This window comes from Bombina bombina, chromosome 6 (assembly GCF_027579735.1).
Source record: "Bombina bombina isolate aBomBom1 chromosome 6, aBomBom1.pri, whole genome shotgun sequence".
Classification (NCBI taxonomy): Eukaryota; Metazoa; Chordata; class Amphibia; order Anura; family Bombinatoridae; genus Bombina; species Bombina bombina.
Window position 1 is genome coordinate 478,505,017 of NC_069504.1, and position 26,974 is coordinate 478,531,990.

A 26,974-nucleotide genomic window follows, 5' to 3' on the forward strand; every position below is an offset into this window, starting at 1 on the left:
AGCTGTTGCTCCGCCATGGAGTTTAAACTTAGTTCTTAACGTTTTACAGGGTGTTCCGTTTGAACTCCTTCATTCCATTGATATAAAATTGTTATCTTGGAAAGTTCTGTTTTTAATGGCTATTTCCTCGGCTCGAAGAGTCTCTGAGTTATCAGCCTTACATTGTGATTCTCCTTATCTGATTTTTCACTCAGACAAGGTAGTTCTGCGTACTAAACCTGGGTTCTTACCTAAGGTAGTCACTAACAGGAATATCAATCAAGAGATTGTTGTTCCATCCTTGTGTCCAAATCCTTCTTCAAAGAAGGAACGTCTTCTACACAATCTGGATGTAGTTCGTGCCCTCAAGTTCTACTTGCAGGCAACTAAAGATTTTCGCCAAACTTCTTCCCTGTTTGTCGTTTATTCTGGACAGAGGAGAGGTCAAAAAGCTTCTGCTACCTCTCTCTCTTTTTGGCTTCGTAGCATAATACGTTTAGCCTATGAGACTGCTGGACAGCAGCCTCCTGAAAGAATTACAGCTCACTCCACTAGAGCTGTGGCTTCCACTTGGGCCTTTAAGAATGAGGCCTCTGTTGAACAGATTTGCAAGGCTGCAACTTGGTCTTCGCTTCATACTTTTTCCAAATTTTACAAATTTGACACTTTTGCTTCTTCGGAGGCTATTTTTGGGAGAAAGGTTCTTCAGGCAGTGGTTCCTTCTGTATAATGAGCCTGCCTATCCCTCCCGTCATCCGTGTACTTTTGCTTTGGTATTGGTATCCCAGAAGTAATGATGACCCGTGGACTGATCACACATAACAGAAGAAAACATAATTTATGCTTACTTGATAAATTCCTTTCTTCTGTTGTGTGATCAGTCCACGGCCCGCCCTGTTTTAAGGCAGGTAAATATCTTTTAAATTATACTCCAGTCACCACTTCACCCTTGGTTACTCCTTTCTCGTTGATTCTTGGTCGAATGACTGGGACTGACGTAGAGGGGAGGAGCTATATGCAGCTCTGCTGGGTGAATCCTCTTGCATTTCCTGTTGGGGAGGAGTTATATCCCAGAAGTAATGATGACCCGTGGACTGATCACACAACAGAAGAAAGGAATTTATCAAGTAAGCATAAATTATGTTTTTTCCATTTCCCTTTGGTCGAATGACTGGGGATTATGGGTAGGGGAGTGGCACAGCTTTGCTGTGGTGCTCTTTGCCTCCTCCTGCTGGCCAGGAGTGATATTCCCACTAGTAATTAATGACCTTGTGGACTCTCCATATCCGGAAATTAATACATTTATCAGGTAAGCATACATTTTGTTCTTGTTCTGGTTAATGCCGTAAAATCCTGGGTGATCATCTATATCAGTGCTTAGCATACATTGGCAAATGTTAACTATTTTTTTTCCATTATATCTCCTTTCAAGGATGCCACAGTGCTCTGGAGAAGAGTTCTTCTGGCCGTGTAACCCTTGGAGAGCAGGCTGCAGCCTTGGTGAATCCACATGACCGTGTTATGGCATTACGCAGGGTGATAGCTGCTGCCCAGGTCCTACTGGCACGTACAATGGTTATGCGAGCACTTTCTCTTCTGTCTGTTAGGTGTGTTGTATACTCCTGATTACAAAACTTGTTTTATTAAAAAACATTATAGAACTCGCTCCCTGCAGTTTATTAATCCTTTAGTGGTAGATATTTTGTCCTGCTAATGTATGTAATCAGTACTTTGATATTTTTTGGGTTGTGCTCAAGAGGCATAAAAGTACAAAAAAAACACACTAAGGCCTAGTTTCCGTTTCTTTTGCAATCTGTGTAAACAAGTGGTAACATAAAACATCTACATTTTTGTTACCACCAGTTTAAAACCGCAATGGAAACTAAACCTAAATATTACAATAGAAAGATTAGGAGATTGCTCACCAAATATCTATCAAACAAGACATTAAGACATTATATAGTAAATACAGAGCTGTCATGTAAGAAAACTAATTGTTATGTTCTTCCCTCTGACCACCCCCTAGTGGATCCAGTTGCAGTCTCGCTGCAGGCCTGGAGGCTTTAGGACTGACAGACATCCGTACCCTTGTGCGTCTTATGTGCTTGGCAGCTGCAGGCAGAGCAGGCCTGTCTACAAGCCCATCAGCCACTCTTTCCAGTTCCTCAGAACGGTCACGAGGTCTACATAGCAAGACCAGCAAACCCATCTCATGTCTGGCATACCTGAGCACAGCCGTGGGATGTCTAGCTTCAAGTACACCCAGTGCAGCGAGGCTTCTTGTACAACTTTGCACCCAGGTAGGATCTGTTGGACGTATAGACATATGAATCTCTAGAAAATGTTATATTCCAGAAAACAAGTGTGCATGTTCATAATCAGAGAATATTCATAACTAAACATTTTATATTAAAGTTTCAAGGTTTCTATCGCCCCTTTAAATTATACAAAATAACAAAATATCTTTTAAAAAATGATAGGGTATCATACATGCTTCATGAAATGTACAATTTCCCTTTAAATAGAGGTTGTTTTAATTGAATATTCTTGATGTACCTGTACAGAATTTAATCTCGGCAGCTACAGGGATGAATCTGACAACTGTGGATGATCCAGTACAAAGGAAGTTTCTGCCCAGCTTTTTACGTGGGATTGCTGAAGAAAGTAAACTGGTCACTTCTCCTAACTTTGTGGTCACACAGGCACTAGTTGCTCTGCTGGCAGACAAAGGGGCAAAACTCAGACCTAACTATGACAAAGCAGAAATGGAGAAGAGAGGTATGAAGAGAGATGTCTGCTTGAATTATTTTTATTATTAATATATAAAAAATCCCCTTTAAAAAACAAATGGGTGGTCCATTCTTTTGGTCAATTTTAGTTTTGGCGAAAACAAGCTTGGCTTTCAAAGTCCTTCAATTAGTGAATGAACAAAGAGGGCTGTACTAGTCTGTCTGAATGGGGTGCAACAGTAATCTGCTCCGTCTCAGAGTACCTTTACACATCATTTATGATCAGTGAATTAGCATATTCCTTAAAAAATAAAGTGTCATTTCTAAACAAGTAATTCACATATGTATTACTGCTATAAAGCTGCTGTTTGTATGCAGGTATTTTATCAATAAACATTGGTTACCAGTGACATAAATTGTATATTAATGATAGAGATGTTCTCTGTTATACATTGTTTTTTTACTTGTCTATTCATTTGGTAAACCACTGTTCTATCCTGATAAACATTAGGTCCCTTGGAATTGGCCAATGCATTGGCTGCATGCTGTCTCTCCTCAAGACTCTCCTCCCAACATCGCCAGTGGGCTGCACAGCAGTTGGTTCGCACCTTGGCTGCTCATGACCGTGACAATCAGTCTACTCCCCAGACCTTTGCAGATATGGCAGGAGACCTGAGAAAGTGTTCTTTCACTAAGCTTGAGGCACATCAGAACAGGGTAAGCATACAAGGGTTTTTTTTTTATTCTATTTATATCACTCTCCTATTGTTTGCATATGCATTTTGTTCCCAGGTAAGACAAATATAGTCTGTCAAAAGAACTGAAATAAGGGGGCAGTCTGCAGAGGCTTAGATATAAGATAATCACAGTGGTAAAACTTGTATTAATATAACTATGTTGGTTATGCAAAACTAGGAAATGGGTCATAAAGGGATTATCTATTTTTTTAAACAATAAAAATTCTGGTGTAGACTGTCCTTTTAACTGTAAAGGGCTCCAATGCACTTATATATATGTCCCCAGTAACATTTGTTCATTTTTAAATATTAATATCCAGCTTTTTCTTTAAACTAATAACTCCTGTTTTGATATTTATCTTTGGTTGGATCAGATCTATTTTTACTATGCTGCTTTCGCTTTCTGTGTGATTTCTTTCCATAAATGAACACAATTTAGTATTAAACTGCATATTATTTAAATTCTGATTTCAGGTGATGACTTCTGTGTGGTGTGCTAAGAAAGGATTGCTGGCTACAAGTGGCAGCGATGGAACGGCTAGGGTGTGGAATGTTTCCAGAAACCAGTATTCCCTGCAGCAAACATGTATATTCCATAAAATGTGAGTTCTGAATGTAATGGGACATAAGATACTGTAAATCATAAGCAACATCATACAATTCATAGGTATGCTAATTTGGAGGAGAGTGTAAAGCGTCAGATACAGTATTGTCTTTGACACTTTCAGACAAACCATGGAAGGAATTTTCACAGTATTATGTTTATTATTTTTTTTAAATGAATGTTGTAAAATAATGTTTAAATATTATAGTGTCATTTTTGTCCTTTTTAAATGGGTCAGAATATAGTGTTATTGAATCAGGCACCTTGTTTGTATAAGATGCTAGTAGTTTTTGCAGAACTTGCTCATTTTTGACATACTGATTTATTTTTCCAGGGAGGGTGGAGCAGAAGATAGTGATCCCAGTCTTTCTCCTGTTTGCTGGAGTGTTAGTGGAAGATATCTCGCTGGTGCCCTAGAGAAAATGGTGAACATCTGGCAGGTTAACGGTATGTCCATTTGTGACCAGTGCATTTATATGTATAACTTATAACAATTGTGTATTATATCATGCTGTATCTTGGTGATTTTACTAGATAAAGTTTCAGATTTCTGCTTAGAGCAATGTCTATGATAACAAAGGAAAGTTAACAAATAACACTAATTCTACCAGGCTTTTCAAGGGTAAATCCTTAGATTTAAAGATTTGTTTAGTTGGTTCTTTATTGTAAGAACGTTTAATTTTCAACCTGTAAATTCTTAAATCTGTTGTGCAGACTCGGGTGTTTCCTCACATTCATGTTCCTAGGAATATGAGGTATGGGGTTAGAGCTTCTGTTTTATCAAATTCACTTACGGTTTCAGGATCTGGCACCCTGTTCGGAGCCATCTGGCTGCCCAATATGACCCAATGGCCCATGTTTGTACTTTATACTAAAATAAAAAGCATGTGGATTTGTACATTTTGTGAATTTGAGTAGAATATACACTTAAATTACACCTAAATTACAAGTTTTGCACTATAGAGGGTGCGAAACGAACGCAACACCCCCATACCGCTGCTATTACGAGTTTCTGAAAAGCCTCCTTGTGCGTGCGATATGGTGGCGATAAGCTCCATACCGCATAAAAGCCAAGGGCTGCTTTGACGTGCTCGTGCACTCTTTCCCCCATAGATATCAGCGGGGAGAGTGTGTTAGAGAGTGTGTTATAAAAAAACCTAACACCTGAAGCATATGAAGGTTATTGACCCCTAATCTGCCGCTCCCGACATCGCTGGCACCTAAACAAAGTTATTAACCCCTAATCTGCCGCTTCCAACAACGCTGGCACCTAAATAAAGTTATTAACCCCTAATCTGCTGCTCCCGACATCGCTGACACCAAAATAAAGTTATTAACCCCTTTTCCGCCGCTCCCCGACAACGCTGCCACTATAATAAATATATTAACCCCTAAACCGCCAACCCCCGCATTGCAAAATACTAAATTAAACTATTAACCCCTAAACCTAACAACCCCCTAACTTTATGTTAAAATTAAAATATCCCTATCTTAAAATAAATAAAAACTTACCTGTGAAATTATAAAAACCTAAGTTTAAACTAACAATTAAACTAACATAACTATTATACTAAACTATTATATACTAAAATTAAAATAACTACCAATTTAAAAAAACTAAATTACACATTAAAAAAAACTAACACTACTAAAAAAATTTGTCTAAAATGACAAAAAATGAAAAATACTAAATAACAAAAAATAACAAACACTAAATTACAAAAAATAACAAGCTAAATTATCAAAAATAAAAACTATTACACCTAATCTAATAGCCCCCCCCCCAAATAAAATAACTTTAGCCTACAATAAACATTGCCCTAAAGAAATCAGCTCTTTTACCTAGAAAAAATAGAAAGACAGTAAAACCCACCACTCAACCAACCCCTCAAAATAAAAAACTTAACTCTAACAAAAATCTAAGCTACCCACTGCCCTGAAAAGGGCATTTAGCTCTTTTACATTGCCCTGAAAAGGGCATTCAGCTCTTTTATCAAAAGCCCAAAACCCTAATCTAAAATAAAAAAAACATTCAAAACATTTAAAAAAAAAAAAAAATAACACTATCCCCCGAAGTTCCACTCACAGTTTCTGAGGTCCGAACATCCATCCTCATCCAGGCGGCGAGAAGTCTTCATCCAGGTGGCGTCTTCTATCTTCATTCTGGCGGCATGGAGCGGATCCTTCCTTGAAGACATCCTGTGCGGAGCGTCCTCTTCATACGGTCACTGCCGTACACTGGATCTTTAATGCAAGGGAGCCTTTTCAAAATGGCGTCCCTTGCATTCCTATTGGCTGATTTGATTCTTGAAATTCAAATCAGCCAATAGGATGAGAGCTTTTTGAAATCCTATTGGCTGTTCAAATCAGCCAATAGGATGAGAGCTACTGAAATTCTTTTGGCTGATTTAAATAGCCAATAGAAATTCATTAGCACTCATCCTATTGGCTGTTTTGAACATCCAATGGGATTTCAGTAGCTCTCATCCTATTGGCTGATTTGAATTTCAAGAATCAGCCAATAGGAATGCAAGGAACGCCATTGTAAAAAGACTCCCTTGCATTAAAGATCCAGTGTACGGCGGTGACAATATGAAGAGGACGCTCCGCTCCGGATGTCTTCAAGGATGGATCCGTGCCGCCGGGATGAAAATAGAAGACACCGCCTGGATGGGGATGGATGTCCAGACTATTAGATTAGGTGTAATTGTTTTTATTTTTGATAAGTTCGGTAATAATTTTTCGTAAATTAGTGTTTGTTACTTTTTGTAATTTAGTATTTTTTATTTTTTGTAATTTTAGACTTACATTTTTTTAGTAATGTTAGTTTTTTTTTTTTAATGTGTAATTTAGTTTTTTTAATTGGTAGTTATTTTAATTTTAGTATAATAGTTATGTTAGGTTAATTCTTAGTTTAAACTTAGGTTTTTTTAATTTCACAGGTAAGTTTTTATTTATTTTAAGATAGGGATATTGTAATTTTAATTTAAAATTAGGGGGTGAAATGTATTAGTGGCGATATGGGGGGGTTGGCGGTTTATGGGTTAATTGGTTTAGTTAGTGGCGGTGGAATAGGGGTTAATAACTTTATTATAGTGGTGGGGATGTGGGCGGCAGATTAGGGGTTAATAGGTTTAATTTTGTGTTTGCGATGCAGGAGGGCGGCGGTTTAAGGGTTAATAGGTAGTTTATGGGTGTAAGTGTACTTTGTAACAGTTTAGTTTAGTTATGAGTTTTGTGAAACATTTTTGTTGCACAAAATTCATAACTACTGCTCTCAGATGGCGGTATGGATCATGTCGATATAGACTGTAACGCAAGTATTTTAGCCTCACTGCACAACCTGTAATACTGGCGCTATGGAAATCCCACACAAAAACGTAATTTTTTTGAGTGCGGGATTGACGTTGCGTTACAGGCTAAAATGCTTACGGTATAGCTATACCGACACGACTCGTAATGGCTGCGTTACTGTTTTAACTCTGAAATTGCCATTTTGTTCAGCGTTAAAACCGTAACGCACAACTCGTAATCTAGCCGTTGTTAACAATAACTCATTTCCTTTGTAATTTAAACTATATATATGATTATAATCTAGTCTTATTTTAGATATCTGAAGTATAATATAATTTGACTTAGATCAGTTACATCATTAGTGACCATCCCTTCATATAAAAATGTTTGGTCGCCCCTGTTCTCTGGTATAATTTAGTATGGGGGGGAGGGTTAAATCATATTTTATGACAAGGAAAGTTTTTAAAGGTTATTGGGTCAATCACAATCCTTTAGAAATTCTTATCTAATGATTTTATATATATATATATATATATATATATATATATATATATATATATATATATATATATATATATATATATATAATAAATATATATATATATATATTTCTCCAACATAGGTGTGTCCGGTCCACGGCGTCATCCTTACTTGTGGGATATTCTCTTCCCCAACAGGAAATGGCAAAGAGCCCAGCAAAGCTGGTCACATGATCCCTCCTAGGCTCCGCCTACCCCAGTCATTCTCTTTGCCGTTGTACAGGCAACATCTCCACGGAGATGGCTTAGAGTTTTTTAGTGTTTAACTGTAGTTTTTATTATTCAATCAAGAGTTTGTTATTTTGAAATAGTGCTGGTATGTACTATTTACTCAGAAACAGAAAAGAGATGAAGATTTCTGTTTGTATGAGGAAAATGATTTTAGCAACCGTCACTAAAATCCATGGCTGTTCCACACAGGACTGTTGAGAGCAATTAACTTCAGTTGGGGGAACAGTGAGCAGTCTCTTGCTGCTTGAGGTATGACACATTCTAACAAGACGATGTAATGCTGGAAGCTGTCATTTTCCCTCTGGGATCCGGTAAGCCATGTTTATTACGATTGTAAATAAGGGCTTCAAAAAGGGCTTATTAAGACTGTAGACTTTTTTTGGGCTAAATCGATTGATTATTAACACATATTTAGCCTTGAGGAATCATTTTATCTGGGTATTTTGATATAATAATATCGGCAGGCACTGTTTTAGACACCTTATTCTTTAGGGGCTTTCCCAAAGCATAGGCAGAGCCTCATTTTCGCGCCGGTGTTGCGCACTTGTTTTTGAGAGGCATGGCATGCAGTCGCATGTGAGAGGAGCTCTGATACTTAGAAAAGACTTTCTGAAGGCGTCATTTGGTATCGTATTCCCCTTGGGGCTTGGTTGGGTCTCAGCAAAGCAGATACCAGGGACTGTAAAGGGGTTTAAGTTCAAAACGGCTCCGGTTCCGTTATTTTAAGGGTTAAAGCTTCCAAATTTGGTGTGCAATACTTTTAAGGCTTTAAGACACTGTGGTGAAAATTTGGTGAATTTTGAACAATTCCTTCATGTTTTTTCGCATTTGCAGTAATAAAGTGTGTTCAGTTTAAAATTTAAAGTGACAGTAACGGTTTTATTTTAAAACGTTTTTTGTACTTGTTATCAAGTTTATGCCTGTTTAACATGTCTGAACTACCAGATAGACTGTGTTCTGAATGTGGGGAAGCCAGAATTCCTATTCATTTAAATAAATGTGATTTATGTGACAATGACAATGATGCCCAAGATGATTCCTCAAGTGAGGGGAGTAAGCATGGTACTGCATCATTCCCTCCTTCGTCTACACGAGTCTTGCCCACTCAGGAGGCCCCTAGTACATCTAGCGCGCCAATACTCCTTACTATGCAACAATTAACGGCTGTAATGGATAATTCTGTCAAAAACATTTTAGCCAAAATGAACACTTATCAGCGTAAGCGCGACTGCTCTGTTTTAGATACTGAAGAGCATGACGACGCTGATATTAATATTTCTGAAGGGCCCCTAACTCAGTCTGATGGGGCCAGGGAGGTTTTGTCTGAGGGAGAAATTACTGATTCAGGGAACATTTCTCAACAAGCTGAACCTGATGTGATTGCATTTAAATTTAAGTTGGAACATCTCCGCATTCTGCTTAAGGAGGTATTATCCACTCTGGATGATTGTGACAAGTTGGTCATCCCAGAGAAACTATGTAAAATGGACAAGTTCCTAGAGGTGCCGGGGCTCCCAGAAGCTTTTCCTATACCCAAGCGGGTGGCGGACATTGTTAATAAAGAATGGGAAAGGCCCGGTATTCCTTTCGTCCCTCCCCCCATATTTAAAAAATTGTTTCCTATGGTCGACCCCAGAAAGGACTTATGGCAGACAGTCCCCAAGGTCGAGGGAGCGGTTTCCACTTTAAACAAACGCACCACTATACCCATAGAGGATAGTTGTGCTTTCAAAGATCCTATGGATAAAAAATTAGAAGGTTTGCTTAAAAAGATGTTTGTTCAGCAGGGTTACCTTCTACAACCAATTTCATGCATTGTCCCTGTCGCTACAGCCGCATGTTTCTGGTTCGATGAGCTGATAAAGGCGGTCGACAGTGATTCTCCTCCTTATGAGGAGATTATGGACAGAATCAATGCTCTCAAATTGGCTAATTCTTTCACCCTAGACGCCACTTTGCAATTGGCTAGGTTAGCGGCTAAGAATTCTGGGTTTGCTATTGTGGCGCGCAGAGCGCTTTGGTTGAAATCTTGGTCGGCTGATGCGTCTTCCAAGAACAAGCTACTTAACATTCCTTTCAAGGGGAAAACGCTGTTTGGCCCTGACTTGAAAGAGATTATCTCGGATATCACTGGGGGTAAGGGCCACGCCCTTCCTCAGGATCGGCCTTTCAAGGCAAAAAATAAACCTAATTTTCGTCCCTTTCGTAGAAACGGACCAGCCCAAAGTGCTACGTCCTCTAAGCAAGAGGGTAATACTTCTCAAGCCAAGCCAGCTTGGAGACCAATGCAAGGCTGGAACAAGGGAAAGCAGGCCAAGAAACCTGCCACTGCTACCAAGACAGCATGAAATGTTGGCCCCCGATCCGGGATCGGATCTGGTGGGGGGCAGACTCTCTCTCTTCGCTCAGGCTTGGGCAAGAGATGTTCTGGATCCTTGGGCGCTAGAAATAGTCTCCCAAGGTTATCTTCTGGAATTCAAGGGACTTCCCCCAAGGGGGAGGTTCCACAGGTCTCAGTTGTCTTCAGACCACATAAAAAGACAGGCATTCTTACATTGTGTAGAAGACCTGTTAAAAATGGGAGTGATTCATCCCGTTCCATTAAGAGAACAAGGGATGGGGTTCTACTCCAATCTGTTTATAGTTCCCAAAAAAGAGGGAACGTTCAGACCAATCTTAGATCTCAAGATCTTAAACAAGTTTCTCAAGGTTCCATCGTTCAAGATGGAAACCATTCGAACTATTCTTCCTTCCATCCAGGAAGGTCAATTCATGACCACGGTGGATTTAAAGGATGCGTATCTACATATTCCTATCCACAAGGAACATCATCGGTTCCTGAGGTTCGCATTCCTGGACAAACATTACCAGTTCGTGGCGCTTCCTTTCGGATTAGCCACTGCTCCAAGGATTTTCACAAAGGTACTAGGGTCCCTTCTAGCTGTGCTAAGACCAAGGGGCATTGCTGTAGTACCTTACTTGGACGACATTCTGATTCAAGCGTCGTCCCTTCCTCAAGCAAAGGCTCACACGGACATTGTCCTGGCCTTTCTCAGATCTCACGGATGGAAAGTGAACGTGGAAAAGAGTTCTCTATCTCCGTCAACAAGGGTTCCCTTCTTGGGAACAATAATAGACTCCTTAGAAATGAGGATTTTTCTGACAGAGGCCAGAAAAACAAAACTTCTAGACTCTTGTCGGATACTTCATTCCGTTCCTCTTCCTTCCATAGCTCAGTGCATGGAAGTGATCGGGTTGATGGTAGCGGCAATGGACATAGTTCCTTTTGCACGCATTCATCTAAGACCATTACAACTGTGCATGCTCAGTCAGTGGAATGGGGATTATACAGACTTGTCTCCGAAGATACAAGTAAATCAGAGGACCAGAGACTCACTCCGTTGGTGGCTGTCCCTGGACAACCTGTCACGAGGGATGACATTCCGCAGACCAGAGTGGGTCATTGTCACGACCGACGCCAGTCTGATGGGCTGGGGCGCGGTCTGGGGATCCCTGAAAGCTCAGGGTCTTTGGTCTCGGGAAGAATCTCTTCTACCGATAAATATTCTGGAACTGAGAGCGATATTCAATGCTCTCAAGGCTTGGCCTCAGCTAGCGAGGGCCAAGTTCATACGGTTTCAATCAGACAACATGACAACTGTTGCGTACATCAACCATCAGGGGGGAACAAGGAGTTCCCTGGCGATGGAAGAAGTGACCAAAATCATTCTATGGGCGGAGTCTCACTCCTGCCACCTGTCTGCTATCCACATCCCAGGAGTGGAAAATTGGGAAGCGGATTTTCTGAGTCGTCAGACATTGCATCCGGGGGAGTGGGAACTCCATCCGGAAATCTTTGCCCAAGTCACTCAGCTGTGGGGCATTCCAGACATGGATCTGATGGCCTCTCGTCAGAACTTCAAAGTTCCTTGCTACGGGTCCAGATCCAGGGATCCCAAGGCGGCTCTAGTGGATGCACTAGTAGCACCTTGGACCTTCAAACTAGCTTATGTGTTCCCGCCGTTTCCTCTCATCCCCAGGCTGGTAGCCAGGATCAATCAGGAGAGGGCGTCGGTGATCTTGATAGCTCCTGCGTGGCCACGCAGGACTTGGTACGCAGATCTGGTGAATATGTCATCGGCTCCTCCTTGGAAGCTACCTTTGAGACGAGACCTTCTTGTTCAGGGTCCGTTCGAACATCCGAATCTGGTTTCACTCCAGCTGACTGCTTGGAGATTGAACGCTTGATCTTATCGAAGCGAGGATTCTCAGATTCTGTTATCGATACTCTTGTTCAGGCCAGAAAGCCTGTAACTAGAAAGATTTACCACAAAATTTGGAAAAAATATATCTGTTGGTGTGAATCTAAAGGATTCCCTTGGGACAAGGTTAAGATTCCTAGGATTCTATCCTTCCTTCAAGAAGGATTGGAAAAAGGATTATCTGCAAGTTCCCTGAAGGGACAGATTTCTGCCTTGTCTGTGTTACTTCACAAAAAGCTGGCCGCTGTGCCAGATGTTCAAGCCTTTGTTCAGGCTCTGGTTAGAATTAAGCCTGTTTACAAACCTTTGACTCCTCCTTGGAGTCTCAATTTAGTTCTTTCAGTTCTTCAGGGGGTTCCGTTTGAACCCTTGCATTCCGTTGATATTAAGTTATTATCTTGGAAAGTTTTGTTTTTAGTTGCAATTTCTTCTGCTAGAAGAGTTTCAGAATTATCTGCTCTGCAGTGTTCTCCTCCTTATCTGGTGTTCCATGCAGATAAGGTGGTTTTACGTACTAAACCTGGTTTTCTTCCAAAAGTTGTTTCTAACAAAAACATTAACCAGGAGATTATCGTACCTTCTCTGTGTCCGAAACCAGTTTCAAAGAAGGAACGTTTGTTGCACAATTTGGATGTTGTTCGCGCTCTAAAATTCTATTTAGATGCTACAAAGGATTTTAGACAAACATCTTCCTTGTTTGTTGTTTATTCCGGTAAAAGGAGAGGTCAAAAAGCAACTTCTACCTCTCTCTCTTTTTGGATTAAAAGCATCATCAGATTGGCTTACGAGACTGCCGGACGGCAGCCTCCCGAAAGAATCACAGCTCATTCCACTAGGGCTGTGGCTTCCACATGGGCCTTCAAGAACGAGGCTTCTGTTGATCAGATATGTAGGGCAGCGACTTGGTCTTCACTGCATACTTTTACCAAATTTTACAAGTTTGATACTTTTGCTTCTTCTGAGGCTATTTTTGGGAGAAAGGTTTTGCAAGCCGTGGTGCCTTCCATTTAGGTGACCTGATTTGCTCCCTCCCTTCATCCGTGTCCTAAAGCTTTGGTATTGGTTCCCACAAGTAAGGATGACGCCGTGGACCGGACACACCTATGTTGGAGAAAACAGAATTTATGTTTACCTGATAAATTACTTTCTCCAACGGTGTGTCCGGTCCACGGCCCGCCCTGGTTTTTTTAATCAGGTCTGATAATTTATTTTCTTTAACTACAGTCACCACGGTACCATATGGTTTCTCCTATGCAAATATTCCTCCTTAACGTCGGTCGAATGACTGGGGTAGGCGGAGCCTAGGAGGGATCATGTGACCAGCTTTGCTGGGCTCTTTGCCATTTCCTGTTGGGGAAGAGAATATCCCACAAGTAAGGATGACGCCGTGGACCGGACACACCGTTGGAGAAAGTAATTTATCAGGTAAACATAAATTCTGTTTTTATTTTTATTTTTTTTCAAAATTCACCATTAAAGTCTGTGGGGATTTAGAAATCATATGTTAAATGGACATAAAACAAGTTGGGACAGAAACAAAATATAATATGTACTTTAATTACCTGCAAATTTATAATGCAGTGCCTCGCCATTAACCCTTTCTTTTAAGTTTCCGAATTGTACAGCTCTAACTCCCCCCACACAATTCCATACCTCCCAACATTTCAAAAGAGGGACACCCCCTCCCCCCCCGCGGCAAAAAATTTAAATGTGGTGGGCAGGAACAGGGGCGGGGGCTTAAAAAAAAATCATATGACCAAAGTAATATAAATAACATTCTAAATAAAGTCATATATTTTAATACTCTTAGGCAGCAAATCAAACACAAACTCAACCCACTGGTATAGCTATGTGAGCTCTGTATTTAATTAACCTTTGCAGAGACAGTGCTACTTTTTTTTATCTTAATTGTACATTTAATAATAGATTCTTTAAAACTGCTCTCTGCATTCCCCATTAATATTCTAGATTCTGGCCTTTAAAGTTAGCAAAAATGCACAGTAACACACTACATAGCATACACTTATACAGGCAGATACACACACACACACACTACATAGCTTACACTTATACATACAGAAACACACTACATATCATACACTTACAAATGCAGATACACACACACACACACTACATAGCATATACTTACACATGCAGATACACATACACTACATTGCATACACTTACACATGCAGACACACACTACATATCATACTCTTATACAGGCAGATACACACACACTACATAGCATACACTTATACATACAGCTACACACACACACACTACATAGCATACACTTATACATGCAGATACGCACACAAACTACATAGCTTACACTTACACATACAGAAACACACACACACTACATAGCTTACACTTATACATGCAGATACACACACACACTACATAGAATACACTTACACATGCAGATACACACACACTACATAGTATACACTTATACATACAGATACACACACTTAATAGCTTACATTTATACATGCAGACACACACTACATAGCATACACTTATACATGCAGATACACACACACTTATACATACAGATACACACACTACACAGCTTACACTTATACATGCAGATACACACACATACACACTTATAGATACAGATAGACACACATTACATCATATATGGGAATCTGTAACTCATTGTAAGGGGTCCTGGGGTTGGCAGGCACATTAGCTGGCAGTCTGAGGCTGTTACTGTTCGTTACCCTGGTGTTAGCACTGCTCATTGTATAAAACTGAAGGCATGCTAGTATTATCACCAGGGGTTAGACGTCATCACTACCAGAGGTTAGAGAGGTCACCATTACAAAGTATTCTTGACTTGACTTGTATACAGCCTTCCTACTCCTGCTTAACCCACACACTATTCATTTTCCAAATATAATCTAACAGGTATATAACCCTGGGAGAGAAAAGCCAGCTGCGTCTGAGTATGGGCCCAATAGAATTTAAAAAAATAAAAAAATATATATTTTTTTTATTTATTTTTTTTACATGGGGCAATGCAGGACAGATGGCTAGCAACCCGGGACAGCGGGACAGACCCCTAAAATCGGGACTGTCTCGCAAAAATCGGGACAGTTGGGGGGTATGCAATTCCTTCTATGGCTGTATCTATATCCACCTTTGAATTGGTAGAATGCAGAAGTAGACACTCATTTTCTGCTGGAGCATGCCTAGAAGCAAATAAGATGCTGTGAACTCAGTTGAAATACAATTCCTGTGTTTCTGGTGCTAAACACTGTTAAGAGGGGTGGATCAGACTATGGCAGACAGCATGGCTTTGTAAGTAATTTTGCTTATTTTTTAAAATTATTTTAAAATACTTGCCAGCATTTTTTAAACATTTTTTTATGCAAACTATTTTTACTTAATTAGCCCTTTTAGGATATGCACATATCTCAACACGTTTTATGGCACTTTAAAGTGATTGAAAAGTTTAATGATTTAAAGCCCAGTATTTAAAAAATGAAAACTGTCAAATGCATTCAGTTAAGAGGCGGCCTTCAAGGGCATATGAACCTACCTAGGTTTAGGTTTCAACTAAGAATACTAAGAGAGCAAAACAAATTTGATGATAAAAGTAAATTCTAAAGTTGTTTAAAATGGCATGCCCTATCTGAATAATGACAGTTTAATTTTGACTAGACTGTCCCTTTTAAGGATTGTGATTAAACCATATGTGTCTACTATCATGTAGATCAAATGATTTGGGTTTTGGAAGTTTTTTAGTCCTAGATAAGATAATAGACTTTTATGGCCTAGTCTGGATAAATATTTTATTGCTCTAGTAAATTGTAATCCTTGGAAAATATGTGAAAAAATGTTAATGCATTTATTTATTTAAGGATGTTTGCCTGCCACATACCTTATTTTAAACTGTTCCAATAAATTTTTGTTTTTATCAGCCCTTCTCCTTGGTGCCTTATTAGTGCGGCTGTTCCTTTTTCTTTGCTACGTTTATCATGGTCCTCCTGGCCGTTTTTACAGCCTAGCACCCCCATAGCCAAGTCTGGATGGACTATTCCAGTCACTGCTCATTTTTGTCACAAGCCTCGTTTTGGGATCTGCAGCGGTGGAGAGTGTGTTTGCATTTATTTAATCTCTAACCTGCATTGAATGCCTTTTTTATTTAAGAATAACTGTATTCCTTTTGTTAAATATTTAACTTAAAGGGATACTGAACCCAATTTTTTTCTTTCATAACTTTCTAATTTACTCCTATTATCAATTTTTCTGCGTTCTCTTGGTAACTTTATTTGAAAAAGCAGGAAGGTAAGCTTATGAGAAGGCCCATTTTGGTTCAGCACCCTGGGTAGCGCTTGCTGATTGGTGGCTACAGGTTCAGTTACCACCAACCTTGCAAAGCTCTGACTCAGCTGAGTCTTTGTTTGAGGGTTCTGAGGGTGAAGTCTCCACTGAGGACCTTGATCCTATCCCTGAGCCTGAGGCTGATTCCATGTTTAGATTTAAAGTGGATCATATCTGCAGGAAGTTTTGAATATCTTGGAGCTATCAGAACCGAATTTAGAGGATTCCAAACCTGTAAATAAGTTGAATTAAGTTTTGTAGCACCAGACTTGGTTACAGACTATATAACCAAAGAAAGGAAGGGGGCCAGGCATTCCTTTTGCACCTTCAAACAAGTTCAAAAGAACGTATCCACTTTCAGAGAAGAATTTAACAGCCTGGGTAGTAATTCCTAAGGTTGATGGAGCTATTTCCACTTTAGCTAGTCACACTGCTATTCCTATGGAGGATAGTTCTTCGTTTAGGGATCCAATGGACCACAAATCTGAGTCCTTGCTTAGGAAATTATTCTCCCAATCGGTTTTTCAGCTTAGACCTGCAGTAGCAATCACCTGTGTGGCCACTACCGCGTCCTTCTGGTTTGATTCTCTTTCTCAGACGGTGTCTGATCTTCTGAGAATATTATCAATTGCAGTAAAGTCCTTAAAATGTAAACAAATATGTCCATTGCTCTTTTATTAAGTAGAGCTTTATGACTTAAATCTTAGTCAGCTGACATGGTCTCTAAGAATAGGCTATTATTAGCCCCTTCTGAAGGGAAGATGCTTTTTGGATCAGAATTGGATTCTATTATGAAGACTGTAACTGGGAAAAAGGGACTTTTCTACCTCAGGACAAGAAATCTAAGGGGAAGTACAAACAAACAAATAGATTTTGTTCCTTTCGCTCCCCTAGAGATCAAAAGTCCCCCTCCAACCAAAATTCTGAATCCTCTAAACCTTCCTGGAATCAATACTTTCTAAACTAAGTTTAGATCATAGGGGGCGCCCAGATATCCAACACATTCAGAGTCCTATTGGTGAGTATTATATAAAGTCTTAATATTTGCCAACACCAAGGTTATGCAGCTCTCTCCAACAACACACTTCAGTGGAATCAAGATCGAGCAAAGTCTGACAAAAGAGAGGCGCCTCCTTGTGTGCATCAATAAGGACTATGAATCTCAAAACGATGTGCCCCCAACATCCAATGTATTCACAAACGTTGCAGCACCCAAATGTGCTATTAGAGGCAGACTGAGGTCTCGCAGCGCCCCAGTTTGCTGTTCTCCTGCTAGCAGGAGCAGTGATGTTTGTACTCTTTCCATGGGCTTATCCAAGACACAGTGAACTTGAAATCTGTTAGTAACGAACCAAATCCTATCCATTGACATGTGCTGCGGTGGAAGGGCAGGCTTTTCCAGCTGCATTTAGACAAACAGAGCGCAGGTTCAATGAATGGAGGGAAAGGCTGCCTGCATCAACAGTGAGTTGCTAGAAGCATGTGTGGCCAACTCTGCTAACCGATATAGCTGAGATTCACCTGGGCAGCTACCAGCCGACAACTAAGGAACACCTGGGTGTCAACGGACAGGATTTGGTTTGTTACTAACATTTCCAGCTCACTGTGTCTTGGATAAGCCCATAGAAAAAACACAAATATCACTGTTCCTGCTAGCGGAAAAACAGCGAGCTAGGGCGCTGCTAGACCTCGGTCTGCCTCAGCACATATGGGTGCTGCAACTTTTGTTAATGTTGGGGGCACATCGTTTTGGGGAGATATTCATAGTTCTTATCAAAATTACCTCAAAATGTCTATAAATACACCCCTCACCACACCCACAATTCAGTTTTACAAACTTTGCCTCCTATGGAGGTGGTGAAGTATGTTTTTGCTAAGATTTCTACGTTGATATGCGATTCTCAGCATTTTAAAGCCTGATTCCTCTCAGAGTACAGTGAATGTCAGAGGGACCTGAAGGGAGTATCACCTATTGAATGCTATGGTTTTCCTCGCAGGAAATCTTTTCATAGGTTCTCTGTTATCGGTCGTAGAGATTCATCTCCTACCTCCCTTTTCAGATCGACGATATACTCTCATATTCCATTACTTCTACTGATAACTGTTTCAGTACTGGTTTGGCTATCTGCTATATGTGGATGGGTGTCTTTCGGTAAGTATGTTTTTATTTCTTAAAGACACTCTCAGCTATGGTTTGGCACTTTATGTATTAATATAAAGTTCTAAATATATGTATTGTACTTATATTTGCCATGAGTCAGGTTTATGTATATTTCCTTTTGCAGACTATCAGTTTTAAAATTGGGAAAAACATATTTAGGAAGTTATTTTTTCTTACCTGGGGTATAGACTTTTCTTAAAAATTTACTGTTTTCATTCATTTTCGCGGGCAAAATTTAGGCTTGCGAGGCCGCTAAATGCTGATATTTATTGCTTCATTCTTGTTGTGAGAATTTTTTTGGCGCTAAGGTACGTTTGGTGACGCAAATTCGTCATTTCCGGCGTCTTAGTTGACGCCAGGTTTCCTTGCACAAGGTTGCGTCTGCTATGACGCGAGTTGCATCATTTCCGGATGTTGTTAGCGCCAAAAAAAAATTTGTTTTGTGTTGCTTGTCATACTTGGCGCCAAATAATTTTATTATTTAAACCCCACTTCCTATATGCCTCTTGCCTTTTTCTATGCTCAGAGGGCTATGCTGTTTGCATTTCTTTTTTATGACACGATGAGTCCAAGGATCATCTTAATTACTAATGGGATATTCACCTCCTGGTCAGCAGAAGGCGGCAAAGAACACCACAGCAGAGCTGTTAAATAGCTCTTCCCTTCCCTCCCACTCCAGTCATTCTTTTTGCCTACGTTAGTGATAGGAAGTGGTAAAGTGAGGTGTTAGTTAGAATTCTTCAATCAAGAGTTTATTATTTTTAAAGTGGTACAGGATTGTGTTGCTTTGTCCTAGGGTGTAGCCGTAGTCCATATCAGTCTCCTCAGTAGAGCATTGGTGGCTTTAGAGCAATGGGAACTTGTGGCACATAATTCTCACTGCGTCTCCCATGTTTTCTTCCTGCCCTATATCCTTTAGTCTGAGGTAAACATTTACTCAGCATTTTATTCTCCTCAAGTCGATGTGAGGGAGAGGACCTCTCAAGACTGGGAGCTGCCTTGCTGCCAGGCAGAAGCTAAGGTAAGTGCTACTTTAATTTTCTGGGGCACATTGAAACAGAAAGGAGACTCAGAAAAAAGTGAGCACACTCTGAACATAAGGGGCACTGAAAAGGAAGGTGGCTCTTTATGTTAGGGACATTACAATCTTTCCTGGGGTGGAGAGTACTTTTGGTAGCGTTACTTGGCAGGCACTGGGGCTGGAGTAAGGCTGTTGTTATGGCTCTGGTGGTTTCACACTTTTTACTGACTATGTGACGAACGGGTAGTTTTCGGCATAGGTTAACGCCCATGATGGGCGGATCTTCCTGGTTTGCGCGCCACTTTAGTTGCGCTTCAGCTTTTGAGAGAAATTAGGAAGGATTAATCCTGTCTGTTCTAGAGACGCATGGTCCGTGCAGAGCATGCGTTTCTAGTATCGGATCGGTATTTCGTTTGGAGCTGATTTCAGGGGAAAATTTTCTGGTCTTCAGTCAGGTAAGAGCACCTCAGCAGAGTAACTGAGGTGCAGAGGTGTGCCATTTTACTTCACCGTAGTTTGCTAAGCTAAATGGTTTGCAGTAAAAAAGAAACAGTTTTGAATTTAAAGAGACAGTAACGGTTTTTCTTTTTAATATTTGCAGATAAATTTGAATTTTTTTATTTGCTATTTGGTCAATTGTGAACAAGCATGGACCAAGGGGACTTGCAAGATGTCACTTGCTCCTTATGTTTTGACGCCAATGTGGAACCACCAATCCCTTTCTGTCCCTCATGTATTGAGAGGACTTTGAATTATAGGGAAAAGTTTTTTTCTGAGCCATTCTCCTCTAAGGCGGATGTTGTCCAAGAGTCTAATCATGAGGTTCAATATATGCCGCAGCTTTCTCCTAAAGCGTCCCAAATTTTACCGCCCTCACAAGCAGTGCCCTGCGCTTCCGCTATAGTCCCTTCTGGGGTTTCTTTAAAAGATATAGCTTATCTCATGTCTTCTACTATTTCTGATGCATTGTCTGCCTTTCCAATGTTGCAGGGAAAGCGTAAGAGGAAAGTCAGGCATTCAGTAAGCAAGGTTTCTGATGCAATTGTTTGCGATTTCGGAGGTACCCTCCCAAAGACCTGAAGAGGAGGGTACTGCCGTAGCATCTGAAGGTGAAATTTCAGATTTAGAGAGTTTATTACCTATGTCAGACATGGAAGTGATATCTTTTAGGTTTAAACTAGAACATCTTCGTCTGTTACTTAGGGAGGTTTTAGTTACATTGTCCCTAAAAAGTCTAGTAAACTGGACAGATATTTCGAGGTTTCCTTCCTACACAGACGTATTTCCAGTTCCTCAGCGAGCTTCTGAGATCATTGCTAAGGAGTGGGAGAGACCGGGCATACCTTTTTTTCTCCCTCTCCTATTTTTAGGAAGATGTTTCCAATAGCCGACTCTATCAAAGAGACTTGGAAATTATCTGTGATATCACGGGAGGTAAGGGCCATCTGCTCCCTCAAGATAAGGGGAACAAACAAAAAGGACAACAGAGTAATTTTCATTCCTTTCGAAATCTCAAGGGACATTCTTCATCTTCCTCCTCTAAGCAGGAACAATCTAAACCTGAATGGAGACCCAATCAGTCTTGGAATAAAGGAAAGCAATCCAAGACAGCATGAAGGGCATGCCCCCGATCCGGGACCGGATCTCGTAGGGTGCAGACTTTCCTTCTTCGTTCAAGCTTGGGTTCGGATGTTCAGGATCCCTGGGCAATAGAAATAGTGTCTCAGGGGATACAAACTGGAGTTCAAAAGTTTTCTTCCCAGAGGCAGGTTTCTACTCTCAAGATTATCTGCAGACCAGACAAAGAGAGAGGCATTCTTACACTGCGTAGGAGGCCTCTCCGCCCTGGGAGTAATTGTCCCCGTTCTAGTACAGGAACAGGGTCTGAGATTTTATTCCAATCTGTTCGTGGTTCCCAAAAAGGAGGGAACCTTCAGACCAATTTTAGACCTCAAGAGTCTAAACAAATTTCTCAGGGTACCGTCCTTCAAGATGGAAACTATTCAGTGGATTTAAAGGATGCAAACCTACATGTTCCCATTCACAGGGATCATCACAAGTTCCTAAGGTTTGCCTTTCTGGACAAACACTTCCAGTTTGTGACTCTTCCTTTCGGTCTTGCCACAGCTCCCAGAATTTTCATGAAGGTTCTGGGATCTCTGTTGGCGGTGCTTCGATCATGCGGAATTGCAGTGGCGCCCTATCTGGACGACATCCTAGTCCAGGCGCCATCTTTTCAACTAGCAAGATCCCACACGAACTTGGTGTTGTCCTTCCTACAATCTCACGGGTGGAAGGTAAATTTGGAAAAGAGTTCCTTAGTTCCAAATACAAGGGTAACTTTCTTAGGAACCATAATAGACTCCCTGTCTATGAAGATTTTTCTGACAGATTATCGATACTTGTCTAGTCCTTCAGTCCACTCCTCGGCCATCAGTGGCTCAGTGCATGGAGTTAATCGGGCTGATGGTGGCGGCAATGGACATCATCCCATTTGCTTGATTCCATCTCAGACCTCTGCAGTTAAGCATGCTCAGGCAATGGAACAGAGATTATGCGGACTTGTCTCCTTGAATACTACTGGGGCAGAAGACAAGGGATACTCTCCAATGGTGGTTGTCTCTGGATCATCTCTCCCAGGGAACTTGCTTTCGCAGACCATCTTGGGGGATTGTGACAACAGACGCCAGCCTTTCAGGGTGGGGGGAAGTCTGGGGCTCCCTAAAAGCTCACGGAGTTTGGACTTGGTCAGAGTCTGTTCTTCCTATAAACATTCTGGAACTGAGAGCGATTTTCAATGCTCTCCTGGCCTGGCCCCCAGTTAGCCACGGTCTGGTTTATCCGGTTCCAGTCGGACAACACAACTTCTGTGGCTTACATCAATCATCAGGGAGGAACAATGAGTTCCTTAACGATGGACAATTGGGAAGCGGATTTCTTGAGCAGGCAGACTTTTCATTCGGGGGAGTGGGAACTCCATCCGGAAGTGTTCTCCAACTTGGTTCTCAAGTGGGGTTAGCCGGAATTGGATCTCATGGCATCTCAACAGAATGCCAAGCTCCCGAGATACGGGTCGAGGTCCAGGAACCCCCAGGAGGAACTAATAGATGCTCAGGTGGCCCCTTGGACCTTCAGTCTAGCATACCTATTTCCTCCGTTTGCTCTTCTTCCTCGGGTAATTGCTCAAATCAAACAGGAGAGGGCCTCGGTGATCCTCATAGCGCCGGCCTGGCCTCGCAGGTTTTGGTATGCAGATCTGGTGGAGATAGCATCTCTGCCACCTTGGAGACTTCTGTTGAGGAAAGACCTTCTGATTCAGGGGCCCTTCCTTCACCCAAATCTAGTTTCTCTGAAGCTGACTGCTTGGAGATTGAACGCTTAATTTTATCCAAGCGGGGGTTTTCTGACTCATAGAGAATCATGATTCAGGCTCGTAAGCCTGTAACTAGAAGGATTTACCATAAGATTTGGTGTAAATATCTCTATTGGTGTGAATCCAAGGGCTACTGATGGAATAGAGTTAGGATTCCTAGAAATTTTTTTTTTTCTCCAAGAAGGTTTGGGGAAAGGTTTATCGACGACTTCCCTAAAGGGCCACATCTCGGCCTTATTTATTTTGTTACACAAACGTCTGGCAGATGTCCCAGATGTACAATCCATTTTGTGAGGCCTTGGTCAGGATCAGGCCTGTGTTCAAACCAGTTACTCCTCCATGGAGTCTTAATTTAGTTCTCAAAGTTCTTCAAGGGGCTTCGTTTGAGCCTATGCATTCCTTAGATATTAGTTGTTATCTTGGAAAGTTTTATTTCTGGTTGCTATTTCTTCTGCCCGTAGAGTGTCAGAGCTCTCGGCATTGCAGTATGAGTCTCCTTATCTTATTTTCCATTCAGATAAGGTAGTTTTACCTACTAAGTTAGGATTTCTTTCTATAGTTGCTTCTGATCGGAACATTAATCAGCAGATTGTTGTTCATTCTTTGTGTCCTAATCCTTCTTCTCAGAAAGAACGACTTCTGCACAATTTGGACGTGGTCCGTGCTCTAAAGTTTTACCTGAAGGCGACTAAGGACTTTCATCAGTCTTCTTCTTTGTTTGTGATTTTCTCAGGAAAACGTAGGGGACAGAAAGCTACGGCTACTTCTCTTTCTTTTTGGCTGAAGAGTATCATACGTTTCGCATATGAGACTGCTGGACAGCAGCCTCCCGAGAGGGTTACGGCTCATTCCACGAGAGCTGTTGCTTCCTCATGGGCATTCAAAAAAGAAGCTTCTGTGGAACAGATTTGCAAGGCTGCAACTTGGTCCTCTCTTCACACTTTTTCAAAGTTTTACAAATTTGACACTTTTGCCTCGGCTAAGGCCGCTTTTGGGAGAAAGGTTCTTCAAGCAGTGGTGCCTTCCGTTTAGGTTCCCTGTCTTGTCCCTCCTGTATCATCTGTGTACTCTAGCTTGGGTATTGAATCCCATAAGTAATTAAGATGATCCATGGACTCATCGTGTCATAAAAAAGAAAATTTATGCTTACCTGATAAATTTATTTCTTTTTTGACATGATGAGTCCACGGCCCGCCGTGTTCTTGTAAGACAGGTTTTGGGTTATTGTAAACTTCAGACACCTCTGCACCTTGACTTTTCCTTTCTTTCCTTAACTTTGGTCGAATGATTGGAGTGGGAGGGAAGGGAGGAGCTATTTAACAGCTCTGCTGTGGTGCTCTTTGCTGCCTCCTGCTGACCAGGAGGTGAATATCCCATTAGTAATTAAGATGATCCGTGGACTCATTGTGTCAAAATGAAATAAATTTATCAGGTAAGCATACATTTTCTTTTTCCCATTCCTGAAGCTGCCATATAAGGAAATTTGATAATTTTTCTTTATATGTTGTTTTTTTTCTCTTACACTTGCAAGATGTCTCAATCTGATCCTGTCTCAGAAACCACTGTTGGATTCCTGCTGCCTGATAACAGTTCTACCAAAGATAAGTGTATTTGTTGTAAGTTAGCGGAGATTATATCTCCAGCTGTAGTATGTAACTGTTGTCATAAGCTTTTACATGTAGAGAATGTATCCATCAGTACTAGTACTATGCCTGTTGTTCCTTCAACATCTAATGTACATGATATCCCTGTGAATATAAAAGATTTTATTGCTGATGCGATTCAGAAGGCTTTATTTGGCCATTCCGCCTTATTATAAACGTAAAAGGTCTTTTAAAACTTCTCATAAAGATGATGAATTTTCAAATGTCCGAAAACATACTGAATTATCCTCCTCTAATGGGGATCTATCTGATTTAGAAGATCCTACCTCAGATATTGACACTGACAAATCTACTTATCTCTTTAAGATGGAGTATATTCGTTCCTTGTTGAAAGAAGTGTTAATTACTTTGGATATTAAGGAAACTAGTCCTCTTGATATTAAAACTAGTAAATGTTTAAATTGTGTTTATAGACCTCCCGTGGTTACTCCAGAGGTTTTTCCCGTTCCTGATGCTATTTCTGATATGATTTCAAAGGAATGGAATAGGCCTGGTTCTTCTTCTAGGTTTAAAAATTGTATCCTTTACCAGCAGCCAGATTGGAGTTTTGGGAAAAAATCCCCAAAATGTATGGGGCTATTTCTACTCTTGCCAAACGTACTACTATCCATATGGAAGATAGTACTTCCTTTAAGGATCCTTTAGATAGGAAACTTGAATCTTATCTAAGGAAAGCTCTCTTTCTGGCTATCTTCTCAGGCCTGCAATTTCTATAGCTAATGTTGCAGCTGCATCAACCTTCTGGTTGGAAAGCTTAGCGCAGCAGGAAACTGATTCTGATTTTTCTAGCATTGTTCGCTTGCTTCTGTGATGCTGTTTTTGATATCATCAAAATTGATGTTAAATCTATGTCTTAAACTATTTTAGCTAGAAGAGCTTTGTGGCTCAAATATTGGAATGCTGACATGGTATCTAAGTCTAGATTAGTATCTCTTTTTTCCAAGGTAAAAATTTATTTGGTTCTCAGTTGGATTCCATTATTTCAACTGTCACTGGGGGGAAAGGAGTTTTTTTACCTCAGGATAAAAGATCTAAAGGTAAATCTAAAGCTTCTAATCGTTTTCGTTCCTTTCGACAGAATAAGGAACAGAAACCAAATCCTTGCCCCAAGGAGTCTGGTTCCAATTGGAAGCCTTTTTCATGTTGGAATAAATCCAAGCCTTCTAAGAAACCAAAGCCAGCCCCCAAGTCTGCATGATGGTGTGGCCCTCATTCTACTTCAGCTGGTGGGGGGCAGATTAAAATTTTTCCAGAACATTTAGGCAGATTCTGTCCAAAATCATTGGATTCAGAGCATTGTCTCTCAAGGGTATTGAATAGGATTCAGAATGAGACCTCCTGTGAGAAGATTTTTTCTCTCATGCGTTCCAACAAATCCAGTGAAGGCTCAGGCTTTTCTGAAGTGTGTTTCAGATCTAGAGCTTTCAGGGGTAATTATACCAGTTCCGTTTCAGGAACAGGGTCTGGGGTTTTATTCAAATCTATTCATTGTCCCAAAGAAAGAAAATTCTATCAGGCCAGTTCTGGATCTGAAAATGTTTAACTGTTTTGTAAGAGTGCCAACTTTCAAAATGGAGACTATAAGGACTATTCTGCCTTTTGTTCAGCAAGGTCATTATATGTCCACGATAGACTTACAGGATGCATATCTTCACATTCCGATTCATCCAAATCACTATCGGTTTCTGAGATTCTCTTTTCTAAACAAGCATTACCAATTTGTCGCTCTTCCATTTGGCCTAGCGACAGCTCCAAGAATTTTTTCAAAGGTTCTCTGTGACCTACGCTCTGTAATCAGAGAACAGGGTATTGCGGTGTTTCCTTATTTGGACGATATCTTGGTACTAGCTCAGTCTTTACAGTGTGCAGAATCTCACACAAATCAACTAGTGTTGTTTCTTCAAAGACATGGTTGTAGGATCAATTTGCCAAAAAGTTCCTTGATTCCTCAGACAGATAGATTCAGTGTCCATGACTCTGTCTCTAACAGACAAGAGACAAATAAAATTGGTTTCAGCTTGTCGGAACCTTCAGTCTCAGTC

General features: G+C 40.7%; 1 protein-coding gene across 7 annotated transcripts in view; it reads left to right on the plus strand.

Annotated features, from left to right (window-relative positions):
- The window catches only part of HERC1 (HECT and RLD domain containing E3 ubiquitin protein ligase family member 1), a 683,410-nt gene that overhangs the window by 536,086 nt on the left and 120,350 nt on the right, over positions 1–26,974 (plus strand). For all 7 annotated transcript variants that reach the window (XM_053717285.1, XM_053717288.1, XM_053717289.1 and 4 more), the window contains exons 49-54: positions 1,412–1,586; positions 2,006–2,279; positions 2,544–2,757; positions 3,220–3,425; positions 3,920–4,047; positions 4,384–4,496. In XM_053717285.1, the coding sequence (XP_053573260.1) occupies positions 1,412–1,586; positions 2,006–2,279; positions 2,544–2,757; positions 3,220–3,425; positions 3,920–4,047; positions 4,384–4,496 (1,110 nt within the window). The remainder of the gene's footprint in view (positions 1–1,411; positions 1,587–2,005; positions 2,280–2,543; positions 2,758–3,219; positions 3,426–3,919; positions 4,048–4,383; positions 4,497–26,974) is intronic.